Source organism: Cynara cardunculus, assembly GCF_001531365.2.
Source record: "Cynara cardunculus var. scolymus isolate 2C chromosome LG 12, CcrdV1, whole genome shotgun sequence".
In the NCBI taxonomy this organism is placed as follows: domain Eukaryota; kingdom Viridiplantae; phylum Streptophyta; class Magnoliopsida; order Asterales; family Asteraceae; genus Cynara; species Cynara cardunculus.
The window spans coordinates 36,712,337-36,732,875 of NC_037539.1; the positions used below are offsets into that span (position 1 = coordinate 36,712,337).

A 20,539-nucleotide genomic window follows, 5' to 3' on the forward strand; every position below is an offset into this window, starting at 1 on the left:
CAGTAAGGTCTCACTGGAGGTGTGCAGTCGCTTCAAACTATGACATGTTCATGGCTTTTCTACGAGGGTTAAAGTTGAAGGCATGTGAAAAACCTCCTCAAACTTGGTTAGCACCTCAATTGGTTGCATTCAGTAGTAACACTAACAAACTCCCATACTTCCACCATTATCCCGAACCCCTCCTGCTTCAAGGTTTGTGATACGGCTCAGCCCGACCCACATTGGAGTCGGATATATTAGCGTCACAAAAGAGAGGCAAGAAACAAGTAGAGGGGGTTGTTTGCAATTTACTTATTCTTAATTAGTTGATTAGGATAAATATTAATTAGTTTATTAGGATAAATATGTTTTCCTATTTTTTAAGATTAGGGTACGTCTTTATTTAGCAGGCCGGCCACCCCATTATTGGCATTCATTCATATATTTTATTATTGTCATTTGACATTGAAGATTCCCTGGGTCTCGAATTCCAGGATTTATCCGTAAGCATCCGATTAGCGGTACGTTTGGCCGCTAGTCTTGATTTTGCCAAATTGATTCGTATCAGTTTGCATCATGACCTTAGAGAAACTCAAGATTTTTCTAACGTTGGTTCTCCTTTCAGAACAACTTCCCCTCCTATCACGAATCGCATGGTTCGCGTATTCCAATTGTGAAATGTGTTGCTTAGAGTTTGAGGCCATTGTACTCCCAAAATTACATCAGTGTTGCCAAGCTCGAGGGAAGAAAATCATCCATGTAAGCCTTCATCGGAATAATAGTTGGATTCAATTTTTGGACCACCTCTGTAGTAATGAAATTGTGTGATGTGCTGCCGTCTACAAGAAAGGCAACTGCCAAGCCATCAATGCTTCCGGTCATCTTCATAGTCTTGGGTGGAGTGACTCCAACGACTAAGTTTAATGACACTTCCATTATTTGTGCTTCTAGTTTCCCTTACCGAGTCTCATTTGATTCGTCCTTTTCAATTTCATGCTTCACTTCTTCTTGCATTAGCAAGACTTGCAGCTTGGGTTTCTTATATATATGTCCGGTAGAATACTTGCTATCACAACGATAACACAATCCTTTTGCACGCTTGGCCTAAAACTCAACATATGTTAATTGCCTATATCCAGCATGGCGCTCTCCCACAGTAGTGCTACATTTGTCGGCCAAGGGATCACCCGTAGGTAACGCTCAGATCATTAGTGTTGATTGGACCCAACATGGTTTTTTGTACACCGGCAACAATGAGTGTCTTCAACCTTTTGAGCGAGGTCCTTGCCTTTTATAGCCCCATGGGTTCTAACATAGACACCAAAACTGGCTCCCCAAGGTGGAGGCTAACATCTTAGCATGCTTCCAGTATTTCATTCACGGTGGTGGTCTGTTTGGTCCTGGAAATTGATCACACATGGAGCCTTCTTGATTGGTCTAAAACTTTCTCAACAACAAATCTCTTGCCGCTGATTTTCCCACCACGACCAATTAAGAACATCCCCCTCCAAACACATAATGGTCATTTGCAACCTCTAAGCGTTGTCAAACCGGTTCTAAGCAAACCATTGCTCATCCTGGTAGATCCGTAATCCAGATCGCCACCCCAAAGACAGACAACTCAAGTTTAAAAGCCCTAAAGTCCATCAGCTCCCATTCTGGTCTTCCCTGACCCCTACTGCCTTGCAACACTGCTGCATTGGTTAGTGCCTTGGCAGGATCATCTTGTGTATATCGCTTCTGCTGAGTTGGTCAATGAAGGCCGCAGACCCCTGCTTGATAGTTGGTAAGTGCTTTATGTCCTCCTAAAATGTTTTCAATTTCCTTCAACCACCAATTCCACCCGTGCATCTGTTCTAGTGTTGGGCCTGGCTTTGATACCAGATGATAACCCCTTGGTACCGGACAATATTGTTAGACAAAGAAAAGAAATGAAAGGATAATAAAATTGTGAATGTGAAAATAAGCAAACATAATAATGGATCAAACTGCTTTTCACAAAGATAATCATGTTTACTAAAACACATTCAATTGAAAATAAATCGGATAAAGAACTTCATATAGAAATGTTATGTGCTATATTCTGCAACCACGTACCTTCAGCTTATTAACATGATTTCTCCAGTAGAGATTAATCCCTTCATATGAAATAGGAAAAAAGGTATGCACCATAAGAATTAAGAGGGTCACACCCTGCATAAGAAAATAGGTCAATAATTAGATTACATGCATGAACTATTTTATCATTTTAAGGTGTGATGGTAGCATGACAAAATTCGGGTTTTTATATGTACAAGACAATTATAAAAGTATGGGGTCATTTTGCAATTGTACACCCAGGCAAATACTAGGAATACATAAGAACTTTCAGTCAGGGTCTTGTGACCCAACTAAAATCTTTTGAAACTGATCTTCATTTCATTATTGATATTAATATTACTCTGCACAGTAAAAGGTACCAAGGTCAACTTAGAATTGAAAAATATAAGACCCTACTGTATGGATAAGATGGGTTGGTCAAGTCCAAGCATAGGAGTGTGCAGACAGAACACATCATGTTCGTGAGCATTAGAGCAACAGTGGTAATTGATTTTTATCTTTCTTGTGATTGTGTTCGGGTTTGTACATGAGAATGCCATAGTACAATTCAAGAGATAAAAAGATTGTAATCTAGAAGGGTTTTTACCACCAAGAGAGTAATTCTTGTTTTACATAACCAAACTGAACTTGAGTTCCCTGTACTTTTCATTGTTTATTGTGATCACTCGCTTATACTTGCAACACAAATTGAACAAAACAAACACAGCTCCTAGAAGACCATCCTACTTGCTTTACACTAGGATTAAGTTGGTACTTCTGATTTGCATGTTTCTTGGGCATGCATCATACTGTAAATTAATAATACCGAAGGCACTAGAAAGTAGTTCACAGATCATAAATATCCCCATCCATAGGTCCTCAATTAAATGTACACAATCCATGTTTATTCGGCCTGGTCTACAAAGCAAACACCAAAATATTGACTCAACTATAGTATACACAACCAAAATGTGCACAATCCATGTTTATTTGTCCAGACCCTTTGGTTTCTAGACGGAACAACTACAAATAAGGTCTTAAGTTATCCACTAATTCAGTTCGCATGACTAATTTATGTCATAGAAAAAGGATAACACAAGACTCAAACCTCAAATGCCAGAGATTCTGCATTAGTCAAGTATGGAAGCTCCCCAAGAAAATAGTAGTCCCTGTTACTGCAAGAAATCTCTAAAACATTGCTACACCATAATGGTTTCTGTTGCACATTTTGAAGTAACAAGGATAAGTAATAATCATGCTAGAAGAAACTATAATAGTAACTTAAGATAATCAGAAAGTGTTAATTCAAGCAAAGAAACAAGGCATCAAAGAAAGCCTTGTGGCACTAACCTCAAAGAAGTTCAAAGCTATAAGTGCAAAATAATTAAGGGTCCATATGATATCAAAGCGGATGAATATGAAGTAGAACTTTGCAGCAGCTTCAATGTTTGGTAAGTTAAGGATTTCCTCTGGTAGACCACTTCCATCTTCGGCCTGGAAATAGCAAATCGCATTTATTACCTTAACAAATAATAGATTTAATCAACATATGTCAGAAGTTCTTACAAAAATGATTCCTCAAGCATACTTGTACATTTTTGTGAGTGCATCTCAGAAGTGTATCTGTGTACTTGTTAGCTTTGCTGAAGAAGGTAAAAGTGTGCTACCATGCAATTTTGTTAAGTGGTCTCAGCAGGTTCAAACCAATAAGACTTTACCCGATAACATCATACTAAGTTACAGGACTTAACACCAATGAAATGTATGATGCAAACATCAAGCTCAACCAATTGCATCTGACAGTATAGTCCCAGGAACTTAGGTGTTGAGATGCAAGGATTGTAAATACTTGATTGTTGACAATGCACCCGAATTTGACATGAAAACGCAGGCAATTGAATTGGGGTGACATAGATCATGTTGTGTCTGGGCAAGCATGGGGATGCAATAGTCGCCTATGATCCAAAATTTATATCTAATGGGTACCGCAGTAAGGACAGAACAAGAATAAGCAAAAGTTAATAGATAATAGATAATAGAAGAAACACATACCAGAAGGTACAGCAACCTATGAATTATGTTATAATACCCCCCCCCCCCTCCATGATTCTAATATTATATCTGAAAGATTCATGATGTGAAGCAAGGTGTTATCATCTTGCCATTGGTTCTTAAGTGTCTAACTTCGGAACTGCAAGCCATCATGATTCAGCCCCCAGAACTAGAAGCATGCTTAAACTCAGTGACAGGAAGTAGTACAGTATGTGTGGTATTTTTGCGATATGAGTGGCTGCTTTTTGAAAATATCAGCATCTTCCACTGCAGTCCTGCTTTGATTAAGTGGAGCATCCTTAAGGTCTTAAGTTGAGCTTTCATGGGATGCAAGTTGGCCTGGTTGTAGCATTAGCATTTTTATTTGTGAATCCTTTTTATTTATTTTATCCTTTTTTCCTTAGTGGTTCAAAATTATCCATACCCTTTATTTTTTTGTTTCAGGCGGATTCTTCCCCAACTAACGAAGAGATCTTGGCGAGACAAAAGGGGTGTTAAAGACCACTTAATAAAAAAAAATATCTTAAAAGGAAAAAAAAAAATTGAAGGCAAAAAATTTATTACTGGAAAGAGGACCCAAAACAAAACAAAAGCAACACAAAGAGACACTAATTCTGCAAGGAGCAGAATGCTAAGAAAGGACAAACAAACCACTACAAAAGACAAAGGCTCAAGAAGAACAATCGACACAAAACTATAAGGGAAGACCCAGTCCTAATCCTCGAGCTTGACTGACTTTAAATTTGCGAATAAGAGCCACTCATCCACTCCATCCAAGAAGGTTTCCTGCTCTTATCCCTGTTTGACATCCAAAGAAAGTTTCCTGCTCTTAACCCTGTTTGACATCCAAAGAAAGGAGGTTGACTGGATTTCGATAAACAGCTCCCTAATGTCGATCCGAGCACCCCTTTCGAAAACATGATTTTTTTTGCTTCCTCCATAGGATGCATAGAAAAGACCAAATGATTGTTTCCCTCGCCAATGCTAATGAAAGACGCACCACCGTTGCTACCATTGTCCGAAGTCAGTTCCTCAATAGATCTTCTTGACCAGATATTCCCACCATACCAACCAAAAAAATTCCCACACCTACACACAAATCGATCAGTCCAGAAAGCAGTGTTTAAGAGTTTCTACATCACTCTTATCATTTAGAACAAAGTCTAGAGTCTAAATCAAAACCCCTTTCATACAGCACTTCCCTCACCGGGATCCCTCCCCTACACAACCTCCATACGAAAACATTGACTTTCTTTGGCACTAAAGAACACCATTGAGTATTACCCGCCCCATTGTGTGTGTCCAGCAGCCTATTATCCAACATTTCCCTCAACTTTTTCATGGTGAATACCCCATCCATATCCCAAACCCACTTATCAGTTCCACCTGGATTAAGCGAGATTGGTTGCAACAGCCGCAAAAGATCCTCAAACTCTCGACTGGCTCTACTCCTAAGGGACCTATCCCAAGTCCATTGCCAACCTTCCACCCCAGTTGGAATAAATTCTATCACGCAGCTTCACCTCTTCCACCCCTTCTAAGGCTCACAATTGTGGAAATCTATCTTTTAATCTACCACCCTCCAACCAGCGATCCGACCAAAAATCGATACCAGCCCCGTCACCAATACTTCTGCTAAAGGAGTCCGAGAAAAATAATCCTAAATCCTCCATTTCTCTTACCGCCTTTATGACACCTCCCCAAGCATCCCCAAGCATGCCCCTCCTATCTACCACTAAAGCCACCATCTCTACCATAAACGCTCGGAATAGCTCTATGCCACATTGTCCTTCCCTACGATTTGAATCTCCAAAGCCTTTTCCCCACCAAAGGCAAATTAAAAGCATGAATACTCCCCACCCATAACCCCCCCCCCCCAACAAATTGAGCATCACAAATTACATTATCCCACCACAACCAGGAAGGATAATGCGAGCTGTTACCTCACCCCAAAAGAATTTCCTTCTTAATCTCTCAAGGGTTCGCAAGACGCATAACAGAGCAGGGTACAAGGAGAAAAAAATACAATGGTGGACTGTTCAGCGAGGATTTAATTAGTGTGAGTCTTCCAGCCATCTAGCCATGAATTAATCTTTTGAATAACCGGCTGCCATGATGCTTCTCGAATCATCGAAGCTCCAATTGGAAGGCCTAAATAAGTGAAGGAAAGAGAGCCTGAGTCGCAATTTGTAATTGCCGCCGCTTCTATGATAATGTCTTTACCTACATCAATCCCATACAACTTGCTTTTCGAGAGGTTGATTCTTAGGCCTGACACCGATTGAAAGCAAAGAACTAAAGCTTCTAAGCTCTTCAAATTTGCCTGACAATTTAACTAGGAAATTCTTTTTGTTTTTCTACTTTCCAAAGAAAAGAGCATCATCCGCAAATTGTAGATGAGAAACTTTGATTTTGTCTCGACCCACCTTCACCCCTTCAAAGAGCCCCTTGGTCTTTGCTTCTTCTATAAAAATATTCATCCCTTCCATCAAGCGATAAGGAAAAGGAAAGGTGATAAAGGATCACCTTGTCTAACACCTCATTCAAGGTTGAACTCTCCTGTAGGGGAACCGTTGGCCAAAATAGAAAAAGCGGCAGATGAAAGGCATGAATTGATGCATTTGCAACATCAATTTCCAAACCCCATTTGGAGCATCAAAACTTCCAAAAACTTCCAATTACACAATCGAAAGCTTTTCCGAAATCAGCTTTAAAAGAGAAAAGCTTTATGACCAGCCATTTTCATGAAGTTTACTGCCACGTCGGCCACAGGGATGTTGTCAGCGATGCTTCTTCCTTCAATAGAAGTCGTTTGAGTGTCGCTAATTACCTCATGCATTACTGCTTTCAACCTCTTCCTCGAAGTTTTAGCAATAATCTTGTAGAGAGCCCCAATTAAACTAATGGGACGAAACTCGCTGAAATTAATCGGATTACTAACCTTGGGGACCAGCATCAAAAAGATGAATTGCAACCTCTGTTTAACAACCCTTTATCCCAAAACCGATCAAAAACATTTATCACATTAGCTTTGATCGTATCCTAAAACTTCTTAACGAACTTGAAACTAAATCCGTCCGGATCCGGAGCTTTTGAACCTCCACAATCCTTGTTCGCAGACCACACTTCAATTTCTGAGAAAGGGGCTTCAAGTGCTCCAGCTAAGTCACTAGACATACTTTTGAATTTTGAACTCACAAACCTTGGTCCAAGATTGTCCTCCATGTCCTCTTTCAATTTGTTTCTGAAAAAACTGAAGGCCACTTTTACTTTTATTTTTTCAGGATCTTCAATCCAAACCCCGTTACACATTACACCAACTAGAGTTTTTCGAATTTCTTCGCTTGAATAACGAATGAAGAAAATATTGTTTTCATCACCTTCCACAGCCTAGTTAACACGGGACTTTTGTTTCATCATTAGAGTATGTCTCCTCTCCAATCCAACCATCCTGGCCCTATTCCATTCTTCAAGCTCCCCTTCCGACAAGTCATATTGTTCGGCTACTAACTCGAATTCAATAGCTTTGCTCTTGAATGCCTCAATATCAGATTTGAGTTTCCCAAATTTAGATCTGCTCCATTCTTTGATTTCTTGTTCGACTCTTTATAGTTTGTCTCTAAATACCTTGTCAGGATCCGAAGAAGGGGTTGCAGAACACCACGACTTAGTTACCAACTCTCTGAGGCTGGAGTCCTCTAACCATACATTTAAAAACCTGAATGTTTTCGTTCCAAAGTCCCTATTTGAAGGCTCAAGTGCAATCAGACAATGATCAGAGAGCTTCCTCTCTAAACCCACCACCTAGCTCAGGCCATGAGGATTCAAACTTGTCATTAGTAAAAAATTTGTCCAGCTTGCTAAAATTCTTTCCGTTATCACCGACTCTAGTAAAACGCCTACCTCCCATTAGAATCTAGATAAGACCTGCATCCTTACTAAAATTATTGTAATTATCTGCTGCCTTTTGGTTGAAAATAGTGTTTTTCCTTTCCCCGACCTTTGTTACTTCATTGAAGTCTCCAAAAATGCACCAGGCCACATCTAAAGAGTAAATGAACCCAGATAACGCTTCCCATAAGATTGAACTTTTTCATATCATGAAGACCATAAACACCGATGAATCCCACCTCAACATCTTCTATCTTCCATTTTCCGACAACACCAAGATATCCTTCACCACCGAACCCCCTATTGCTAACAAACCTTGAGTACGGAGAATCTTTTGATGTCTTATCCTTCTTTTTGACAGCCCATCTCCTGCAGATTTGAAGATCTCATAGTACAAGAGGAAAATATTTTCTTTGTACTATCTATTGGGTAGCATTGCTTTATCCTTTGGACATTTTAAAAAGTTGGATATTAGTTTTATTTTTTGGTCCTTGTGTCCCCTTTTCCTACTATATAGAGGAGGGGATACTTGGCATTTGAAGGTAAGTAATTTTAGATGCAATTTGAAAGTTCACTTGGGTATGAAAGTATAGTTTGGAAGTATCTTTAAATTCTCTTTACATTCAAGTCTTCTTTATAATTCTTTTTAGCATTTATTTCTTCTACTTTCTTTTCTTTTCTTGTGCTTTACTTCCTATTAATATGTTTTATTATTTATGCAATTAATTTTATTATTTCAAGTATGGTAGGCCAAAAATATAGCTTGGGTGTTGGGTGTTCCGTTTGTAGAAAAATAAATAATAAATCTTTCCAACTACGTTATTCAAGTTTATATTGCAAAAACATCATTCATGGACAAGTTGATCACTTGTTTAAAAGTGTTAAAGTGTGTTGGATTTAGAGATAAACCAACAAGCACACGTCAACTTGAATGATATGGAAGTAGGCTCGAGAGAGCTACTTAGAATCGAGGAGACTCGTTTTCTCTCCATTTAGCTTATATAAGGAATAGTTTGAGTCAATGTCGAGACTCCAGCCTTGCATAGAGATATGAAGGCTTAATCTATGACTGTGGGTCATTCTACATCTCGAGAGAGTACCTTAAAGAAGCTATTAGTTGTAAAGACAAGTTATTTATAAAGCATGCTATAGAACCATGTAGTAGCATGCTATCTACTTAAAAATCGGTTTAATATCTTAACAAATCCCGACACCCTAAGCTCTCTTTTATTACTTGTTCACAACAGTAGTGTTAAACCGACTGACCACAAATATTTCTTCGTACTCACCATCTGAAATCATATCTTTATTTAGACTTTTAAATGAATTTTTATTTCTTTTCCCCGTGGACGATATTATTCGGTATTTTTACCACTTTATTACTTGTAAAAGAAGATAGTGGATTGATAATTGTATATTTGCACTAATCTCCATTTGCTAACAGTCCGAGAGATTTATTTTATATAATTCTCGTAACACTTATCCTATTAAACAAAGATGAGAATAACAAGTGGATGAAGTGGATCAACAAGATGAACAAGAGAACCCCTAATAACGACACAAAGATAAAAGCATAGGAATATGATAGGATGATCAAAATATGAACACGAGTTTACTGAAAATATGGTGTTCATTAGTGTCCTTATCACATTAAACAAGATGAGAATAAATATGTACAAAGTGGGTCAACAAGCTTACAACAAAGACCCTAATAACATGACGAAAAAGGACATAGGAAAAAGGCCTAATTATCCTACACATCTATACTCCTCAAGTTGGAGCATACATGTATATATCAAGGTTCGAAATGGCGTGAGGTGTGGCGTGGCGGCGAGGTCAAGTCTCAAGCCTTACACACCACGGCGAGGACGCAACGTTTTTCAAAACATGACATAAGGCGAGAAATTTATAAGCCATATATATAATTATATATACATATATGTTTTCTATATATTATGCATCAGATAATGATTAAAAAAATTTATATTCATATTAGAAGAAGAAAAATTATATAGATTATTATTATAAAAAATAGTCTTTGTTTAAACATTCAAAATAGAACTTAGAAAGGTAATATTACAACTTCGTTTTAGTCGTGAGGCCATGACGTGTATGAATTCGTGAAATTGTGAGTGATGTGATTAGATAAATCTATAAAAGTGTAAAACTCTAAAGTTAAAAGTGTAAAAACACAAAAGCTAAAATAATTAAAAAAAGCAAAAAATATATTTTTCTTTTCTTAAAAAAGTCCCGCCTTTAAAAAAATGTGTGTTGTGGCACGCATGGCTTAAGTCACGCCTTATAGAAACGCTATAGACTTTATCGTAATAGGGGAGACGTGTCTTACGCCATATAGCGCCATGGCATCCGTCAGCCATGCTTTTTTGAACACCGGAATATATATGCAAACATGAATATATATATACACACACACATACATGAATGCTTATATATACATGTATGTATATATACACCAATACATGCATACGTAGGGGCTTAATCATTTGAGAATCGATCTGTGAGATCCATCCTAAGCTACTAATTTGAGATAATTAATGCATTTGTTTAGGAAAATTTCAAATTCCATAAATATATATATCTCCTCTCTTTTCTCTCCTATCTCTTATCTCCTCTCTCTTGTAACATACACGCACACACATGCACAATTAAATATGTACACAAGGAGAAGACAATGTGAACACAAGGAGAACCTTAAGAAATTTCGTACTAGGGTGTTCACATTGGTGTTAACGGTATGTTCACTAGCTATACCAAATCTCGTAGACTTAAAGAGTGTGTTCGCAATGTGTTCACAAATTATAATAGTATTTCTAAAGAAGTGTTCACAATGTGTTTACCTTGTCTGAACATTTAATTGTTTGTGTGTGCGTGCGTGTATGTTACGGAGAGAGGAAAGAGAAGATAGGGGAGAGACAAAGAGAGAGTTCTTTAAGTTAAGTTCGATTTTATTTTTTAACTAATTTTTTATGGTCAAAAATTGGATCTCACGAATTTGGAATTTCTTAACAGAAGCCCCCCTATTATATGTATATTGTATATTGTATATATGTATGCATACATATGTATATATGTATCTAAGAATATGGGAGCATCCGATCACAATGAGGAACTCAATAACAACAAAAAATAACATACTTGCTAGTCAAGTATCAATTGTCATACTTGTTATATCTCACTATGAATAGATTTCGGGCAATTCTAATAATTAGTATAAAGGATGCACCGTGCTGCAATAGGAGGCCTAGGACCTGTCATATCTTTTTTCTTTCTTCCAACAAACAGTACCCATGCACATGCAGCATATGTGGGTAGATCCAGCAGTTTTTGGTAATATATTTGGCTTGGGAATATGATGCAAAACATTCCAAAAAACGTGGTTTGCCTCAATTTTCATCTTGTTTGTTTGGTTCAATTTTTGGCTTGTTGGCACATTTTGTCCACATTTATTCTCATCTTGTTCAATGGGATAAGGTGTACATATGTATACACACAGATGTGTATTCGTGCATATATGTGTCTATGTAGATGTATATATACATGTATAGATGTATATCTATATAGAGGAAAGATCTGCAAAGAACCTCAAAAAATAAAATAACTGAAAAACTTACTCTAACTGTTAGATTGTGATGATCTAATGGATATGATTAAAAAGATGGTAACAACCACTTCTTTCTCAAAACAAAAATATCCCACCCCTGTCTTATAATCGAAAATAGGCAAAATATAATCAAAATTGGAGCGAAACAAATTATACAAAAAAAAACAATCATTTTATTCTCTTTGATTTGACATCCATATTGATATACTTTTTCATCTATTTTTAATGGTTCTTCAGTTCTCTTTCTTTGTGGAGGTTCTCTCTAGATCTCAACCGTATATATACATATATGTGTGTGTATTTTGATATATTTATACATATAGATGTATATACACATATCCAAAACGAACTCAAACCAGCCCAATAGGATGTTCCTATTCATGAAGAGTATATGTGAGCGGAAGAAGTGTAAGGTGTAAGAGAAGAAATTGTTTCTTATTTCATAAACTATAGGAGGCACGGAGGCACCTACATATACTACAATACAAAAGCAGACATAAATGCAAGAATCAAATCCCTTCCTTCTTTTGTGATTTGGTTTCCTTCAACACTCCCTCTCAAGTCAAAGCAAAGATGTCAATCATGCCCAACTTTCTTTGGAGAGCTACAAACATGTGTTTATACAAGCCTTTGGTAAGAAAATTTGCTAGTTGTTCATATGATGGAACAAAGGGCATACTAGTAGCATGTTGAAGCTTTCCTTTGATAAAATGACGATCGATTTCAACATCTTTTGTGCGATCATGTTGAACTGAATTATGAACAATTCTAATAGCATACTTATTGTCACATAACAGCTTCATTGGGTTGTCTGTTTCAATCTTTAACTCCTTTGGAGTGTTTCTTAGGCACATAGTTTCGCATATTCCTTGAGCAATAGCCTTGAACTCTGCTAAAGCACTATTTTCGAGCTACGAAATGTTGCTTCAAGCTACAATATGTTGCTTCTGACGTCTACACATTACTAAATTTTCCCAAACAAGGGTACAACAGGTTGACGTAGATCTTCCACCATTCTGCACATCCTCCCCAATCAAAATCTAAAAACTTCAACCTATGTGTTCTGATTTTTGAGAAGAAAATTCCTTTATTTGGCTCCCTTTGAGGTAGTGCAGGATATAGGCAATGTCTACACAAGTATGAGCAAGATAGATCAATTTGCCTACTAGAACTAAATATCAGGTTTTGTTGGCAGGGATATCATCTCTTTCTGATTTTTTATTTGGATTACAGGTGAGGATACAAGTTTGCAACCGAAACTACCTGCTTCCTTGAGAAGATCCATCGAATACTTTATTTGAGAGATAACAATTCCTTTTGATTACCTTGCCACTTCCATTCCCAGATAATACATGAGACTTCAGCTTGTCTTTTATTTCAAATTGTTGAGTTAGGAAATTCTTCAAACCGGCTAATTTTGTCTTACCATTTCCTGTCATGACAATATCAACAACATATACAATTTTGATAGCCATTGTACCTCCTTTTGAATGTTGTAGAACATGGTGTCATCTAGCTAAGCTTGTTTTAAGTCCTACCATTTCATACCCTTTGTGAATCTCCCAAATCATGCCCTTAGAAACTGTTTTAGTCCGCACAGGGCCTTCTTCAACCTACACACTCTTCCAGCTTATCTGACATTGTCAAATCCTGGGGGGTATTTGCATAAGCACCTCCTCCTATAAATCACCATTTAGAAGCATTTGTTACATCAAATTGCAACAAAGGTGAATCTAAGTTAGCAACCTATGATAGAAGCACTCAAATTGTATTAGGTTTTGTAACTGAGGCAAATGTCATACGTTTGGGTGATCCCTGTGGCTACAAGTGTGGCTTTGTATCTTTCTAATTTTCCATCAATTACCTTCTTGCAAAATGTAGATGTTTCTTGTAACAATTGTTCTGACTTCGAAAATTTTCATCTCAGCTAGCTTAGGTTCCAGCTATATGAAAAACTACCCTTAAGAACTGAAAGCATCCATATAGCACCTCAATCTTAAGCATCCATAACATCCCTTATCATGTCTCCTCATTCATGGACAACCAGATAACACCTCAATCTTAAGTTGTTGTTTGTCCATGTAGCAATATCTAACACTTGAACAATTCTTTGAAGGGCATCAATTAAACCATTACAATGTCGGTGGCAGCAAATCATAAATTGGGCATCAAACCATACCATTAAAACCCATAGGTCTTCTTAATCTCAAAATCTGATCCCAAAGAGAGAAAATAACATTCTTTTGTCCTATGAAAGGCTACTGGGACTATGCAATCCTCGAACTTAGAACATACTGTCAGCTAGTGAAAAGTTGATATGGATATGTACACAGTTTAGAATCGATTATTAACCAAGGCACTTGTAGAGGCAATGCAACCTATTGTGTACAAAGTGAAACCTAAATCTGAACTCTACCCATTGAAAATAAAAGCACACACATAGATTGATCCAAGATTCAAAATAAACAAAACAGTGTCATATATCCAGCCACTAAACAGAGGCAAATCTACAGTATAAAGAGGGTTGACATAGGACAACTCATAAAAAAGGATATGATTAATTTGGCTACTACACCTTTGGTGAAAGCTCACTAATATCCTTAATCACAACCGCCCTCACTCAATAATTATATACCATAACCACAAGAGCATAGCTCGGTGGCAATCTCCTTGGTCAATAAAGGTGGTAGGGAGGGCTTTGCTGGCTCTTGGACTGTCTGATTAGTGGCGCTTAGATATCACTTTCAAACAATTATAAATCGTTACAAAGTTTTAGAGTAGTAATGTTGAGTAAATATATCACAACCGTCAGGTTACATAGTTGAAGTATGAAATGCAGGTCATCCAGTGAGAACGTTAGTAACATGTTTATCCTATGAAAAGTCAAGATAAGTTTAATGGAAACATAGACTTTCGAAGTCATTTTGAGGACAGAACTTGTACCCGCTCTGGGACTCCTAGATCTTGCCACTATGGTTTACACACAAGGCATAATACACAATATACTACCACCAAAATAACCATAGTTGACCACAAGGCTTGTGGCATAGTGGTTGAGGCCAGGGATATGGTGAAATATTCCATTTGTCCTGGGTTCTATTCCAGGTGGCTGTTGAGTTTATACGGGCCGGTTTCTTGCAATCAAAATTTGCCGGATTAGTCTGGGGCATGGACACCTTCCCAAAAAAAAACCATAATTTTTGGGAAGTAAATATATAAAGTTAAATACTTTCTTAATAGTTAATACACTGTCAAGACAAAAATGGTGATCTTTCACCATTGCCCATTGGTGATGGCTTGGCCATAGTTTCCTCTTACTGATATGTAACAAAAAAGGCATAAATTGAATTGCCAGAAAGTAGAGCAAGTGATTTAGGTGTGAAAAAATAAGCAAAAACTTACAAGATCAACAAGAGCCGCGGCCTTCTGATAAGGCGATCCGTAAGCGATAGCATCCGATCGCCGCTTATAAACTCTCCGCCCTCCTGCGACACCCCATCGACTACTAGTTTCTCCGCCGAGCAAAGACGCATCCATCACCTTTTTCGTCTAGATGGAAGATCTGAAACCTGTGGCAAGGAACACTGGTGGGTGACTGAACACACTAATAACAATAATGGAGAAACATATAGATACAAGAAGTTTATATGTATATGTGGAGAGAGAAAACGACATTGAGTGGGAGTCAAAACGGCTCCAGCGCGTAGTAATGGAGATAGCTGACAGGTATTATGAATTGGTTGGAGAAATATTCAAAACGATAAACCCCACCCCTCTGTCACCTTTTATATTAAGACACGCTTTCTTACGACTTGCCCAAATTGGGTCCATCTTATCCTAACAAACCACCCCAGCCCCACCTCCAATCTACGGTTATTTTCGTTTTTTCGAGAGAAATTGCTAAAAGATGAACGGGTGTTTGAGATTGATTATAAAAATAATTTATTGATTTATTTTGATATGGTATCGATAATAAGTATTTTTGAGTGTTTGTTTAAACAATTTATATCGGTGTTAAACCGGTAATAAAAAGTTTTTAAAGAAATTAAACTCTTCTGACTTATAATAAGTTGACAAATGCTTTTGTAAAAAAACATAAGTTGTTTCAAATAAGCAATCTCAAACACCCTCTAAATGTATTTTATTACATGAATTAAAATTTATTATTATAATTATGAAAGTTGTTATTCTTTCTCTTACTTCGTGATTTTTTAGCATATTTTTTTTATTAACCTGGATATCTAACCCGCTATGCAAGCCGACTAATCCCAGGACAACCACCTGCTTTGCAGATAGCCCGGAGTCACTGCATTTGAACCTCCGTGGCCACAAGAGGATTTTTATTTCTCTTTGGATTTGAACTTGGGACCTCTTGGTACTTTTGACCTTTGAGCTAAACCCAAACAACAGATTTTTAAGTGTCAGTATAAAGAAACAATGATATGACATAGTTTTATATTAGAAGTTATGGTTGTTGTGAGTTCGTTTTCTTAATAAGATATTGGGTTTTCATAATAATATGACGTTATATATTTTTTGTTGATATGGTAGTGAATAGTATAAGAAACTATGGGGTACGAGCATTTCCAACAGATTTTTTAAAATTGATAAGCAAAACTTCAAAAATAATTATCTTCACCTCCAACAGATATATAATTGATTATACTATTAAAATATTTTATACAATTAATAAATTATTATTTCTCTCTCCTAATCATTTGAATTCAAGAAATCTATTGGTGGAATGAATAAAAAAATCATTTCTTTCTAATAAGTAATATTTTTTGGAGAAATCTCCAAATCTGATGAATTTAATCATCTCTCTCATATTTTCTCCATTTTGAAAAGGGTTTTGAGGAATTTGTTAGAACAAAAATCCCCAAAATCTTCATTTCGAAAAATCTGTTGGAGATGCTCTAACTTTTTATAAAGTGTTGTAGATGTTAGAATCGGGTCAAATCATGCATTAAAAATATAAAGGTAAATTTTGGTGTAGATGTTTGAAGAGGACATTAGTAAGTACAAGAGCATTTACGGGCCGTTTATCAAACTCTTACATGGGTAAGCGCTTCCCAAGTAACATTACCTCACCGGATGAATATAGTAACGACCAAGAATCTTACCCAGTAAGAGCGAGACAAGGACCAAGAGTCGTACCCGGTAAGTGAGGGAGACTACTCTTACCACGGTAAGCGTTTACCGGATAAATTGTTGCATACCATATCATTTTTGTGCACTAAAATCTTACCCGATAAGTAAATAATAGTGTTAAATTTTACCGGTAAATACTTACCGGCTAAGTGTTTGGTAAACGGCCCCTTAGTAATATGTAGGGATGCATTTAGTCTGTCTTTTTTAATAAGAATTTTGGTAACTGTTATACGTTATGTTAAATATATTTATAAAATATGTATGAATAATTTATTGAATGACAGTTTAGTTATAAAAAATACAAATTGTTTAATCATTAATTAATAGTGATATATTTTTTTTATTAAATTATAAATTTAACGTTATATATTAACAGATATCAAAAAATACAAAATATATCTGATATTACAACAAAAACTCTCTTAGCTTTATCCAAGAGTACGAAAACTATTTCCAAAATCACGTACAATTATACAATAGGTCAACGAATCATCATTTACAATTATATTTGATTGACGAGATTTAACAAGGATTAAGAAAAGAAGAAAATAACGAGGAATATAATATTTAATTTAATATTTTAATATTTAATAAAATATGGTGTTTAATTTAATGTTAACACTTAAGAAATGGGTAGAAATTATTGTAATAAAAATATAATTTTTAAGTTGGTGTAACACTTTAGAAATTATATAAAAAAGTGTATCTTTGTGGATTATGATATAGAGGTTGTTCAGTAACAACTTAATGAGCTGTATATCATGTATGTTATTCGGTAAGCCATACATTGTTGTTTGAAAATAGCTTATTGGTTTAGAAGTTGGCTTATTCACTCAGCCTGGTTTCCATTCTTACCCTTTGTAATAAAACAAAAAAACACGCCTGAAAACTTCTCTATCGATCAATTTATGAATCATGGAATCAGATCGATCACTCCATGAATTAATGGAATCAAATCAATCACTCCAGAATCAAATAAATCATGATCGATTCCTCTCTGATTCAAAGAAATCTCGATCGAGCGGTCTGTTGGTTTTGGAATGGTAATGACTAACACAATAAGTGTTTGTAGAAGGGGGTTTGAATACAAACGTAACAGATTTTCAATTTTTAATTACATATGTTTATTAAAAATAGAGAATTACATATTTGTTGCAGAAGCTAAGAAGGTAAGACTTGATCTTAATCAAAGTTGGTCACAAATTTGTTAATAACTGAAAGGGTAAGAGAAGAAGGTACCCCTTCAGATCTGAAGTACTGAGATAGTCCTTCAGATGGTTGATGCCAATTTTTTCTAAAAAACTATCACTCAAATTTCCTTTAGAAAAACGGGTGAGTTGCAAAATATGATAAGAATGGCGTTTTTATAACCATCAATGTATTAAATGTTGTTGTCCAACTTTAATGCATGTTTTTATCTGATTTGCTGGTCGGTGCATGCTTGTGCTCCTTATTTCAGACTTTGAAGGTGATGTAGACATTTGTTAATTCAAGTCAGACTTATCAAGTCACATTACCTTACCGGATGAATATCTTAAGGGCCAAGAATCTTACCCGACATGAGCAAGACAAGGACCAAGAGTCTTACCTGATAAGTAAGGACGATGACTCTTACCACGGTAAACACTTACATGGTAAATTGATGCATACGGTACCGCTTTTATAGACTAAAATCTTGCCCGATAAATAAATGATAGTGTTAAATTTTATCGGTAAGTACTTACTGGGTAAGTGTTTGGTAAACGGCCCCTTAGTTTGAGATTGGCTATGCATATATGTGTGTTTTATTTATATAGTTTTTATCAATATGGAATGTTAATAAAACTCATTATTTCCATAGAGATAAGTTAAAATAGGTTTTAACAAAAGTGTAACGAATTTTTGGATGCATGCAAATTTTTGTAACACCTTTTTTTGTAAAATAGTGATTATACAAAATAATACCCTTTTAAATTTAGTGTCACGTCATCGAATCGTTAGGATGCTTGGCACTTTACAGTACCGAGGTGATAATTTGCGCCCTAGCAAGACCTAAACGAAATGGTCATAAATTATAAATTGGACGACTTAACCGAGACCCTGATAAGACCTAAGCTCGAGGCAATAATCATGTGAGAATGAAAGTTAATGTGAGAAGATTAAGAAGAGATTTGGACCCTTAATTATTTTTAATCTTAAACCCACTCATGAATCGTGTTTGATACGTGGATTGATCCCGTGCATCTTGGTGCATCTCATCCTAATCTGCATCCAAGGATCCAAATTCATTTTTACGCTTCTTACCTTAACTCTTCTTCTCACTATAACCCAACCCTTATCATAATTATGAAATGTAATAACTTGCAAATGGTCGTGTGAAAAGGAAAGTTAAGTTGAGAAGCGTAAGAAGAAATCTGGACCATTAATCTCATTTAATCTCAAACCCACCCATGAATCACGTTCGATACAAGGATTGATCCGGTGCCTCTCGATGCATCTCATCTCGGTACCTCTCATCCTAATATATATCCAAAGGTCCATATTACTTCTTACATTTTTCACTTTAACTCTCATTCTCATCGAACCTCAACCAATTAATAAATCTGATAGCATTTATTTTGAATCGTGAGAGTATTATAAAAATATAATTTGTTGGACCACATGACCATTGAGTGGCATCAACGTGCGAAGATGTAGTTGATAGGCGAAAATGCCACTGGAGTTGGAGTTATTTACGAAATTGTACAAGTGGTATCCACTGTTGTCGGCAGCAATTGGGATGGTATCCAAGTAAATATTTATGTTATGGGTTTATTTAAAAAAAAAACATTCTAAAGATCTTATTAATTTATGTATAATGATAAGAATGAATAGATTATATTTTTCATCCCTATGGTTTGCAAAAATTATTGATCAAGTCCTTAATCTTAAAATATTATAAAATTGTATTCTATTTATAAAAGTTATAAAACTACCCTTCTATTTTTTGAATAACTGTTATCATGCCACAAATCTTGACCCATCGAAGCTGCAAATCTTGACAAGATGAAATGCTAAGATTACTTTTCACACGTTTAGCACTTCTCAAATGAACCCATGACTATATATATATATATATATATATATATATAATATAGGGTATATTTCAAATGCAACTATGTTTATTTGTACAACCAATGTAACCCAATTAATTGAGATATTTGTGGAAATGATGAAAGTTTATTTATTATAATTTGAATATTTATGGAAGATGACTAAAGTTAATTAATAATAATCAATATTTTATATTAGGAAACAATCAAAACTTTTATGAAATCACATATTTATCAAATTAAATGGACGATTGAAATTGTTTTGTATTGATTGTACCAATGCAAAGGGTTGCATAATAACTCACATACCTCTCTCTCTCTCTCTCTCTCTCTCTCTCTCTCTTTATATATATATATATATATATATATGGGAGCGATCAAATGCAAACTACTCAATTTGTACAAACCGTGCAAACCGCATTCAACCAATCATAATTTTTTATTTTGTTCATTTTTTTGTAATTATGAGAGGTTGATTAATCATTTTTATTGTGGATGGTGTTAATCGTAGATATTATCATCTTCATTATTTTAATTTTAGAGAAATACATGAAACAGTTTCATTAATGTTAGAGAAATACATGAAACAGTTTCATTAATGTTAGAGAAATACATGAAACAGTTTCATTAAGTATTATATGAAACAATTTCACAACCATATATGAAATAACTTCATCAAAAAAAAATATTATAT

At 35.8% G+C, this 20,539-nt stretch overlaps 1 protein-coding gene across 2 annotated transcripts in view; it reads right to left on the minus strand.

The window, feature by feature from the left end:
* Positions 1 to 15,315, minus strand: part of LOC112522625 (two pore calcium channel protein 1B) — a 49,156-nt gene extending 33,841 nt beyond the window's left edge. Inside the window, exons 1-5 of one of the 2 annotated variants that reach the window (XM_025131873.1) lie at positions 15,297 to 15,315; positions 15,026 to 15,192; positions 3,409 to 3,552; positions 3,167 to 3,274; positions 2,077 to 2,172 (exon numbers count right to left, since the gene is read on the minus strand). In XM_025131873.1, coding sequence (XP_024987641.1) covers positions 2,077 to 2,172; positions 3,167 to 3,274; positions 3,409 to 3,552; positions 15,026 to 15,160 — 483 coding nt within the window. In that variant the 5' untranslated portion in view covers positions 15,161 to 15,192; positions 15,297 to 15,315. Of the gene's footprint in view, positions 1 to 2,076; positions 2,173 to 3,166; positions 3,275 to 3,408; positions 3,553 to 15,025; positions 15,236 to 15,296 lie in introns of those variants that run through there. The other variant, XM_025131872.1, reaches the window with a different exon arrangement.
* Positions 15,316 to 20,539: the final 5,224 nt, after the last annotated feature.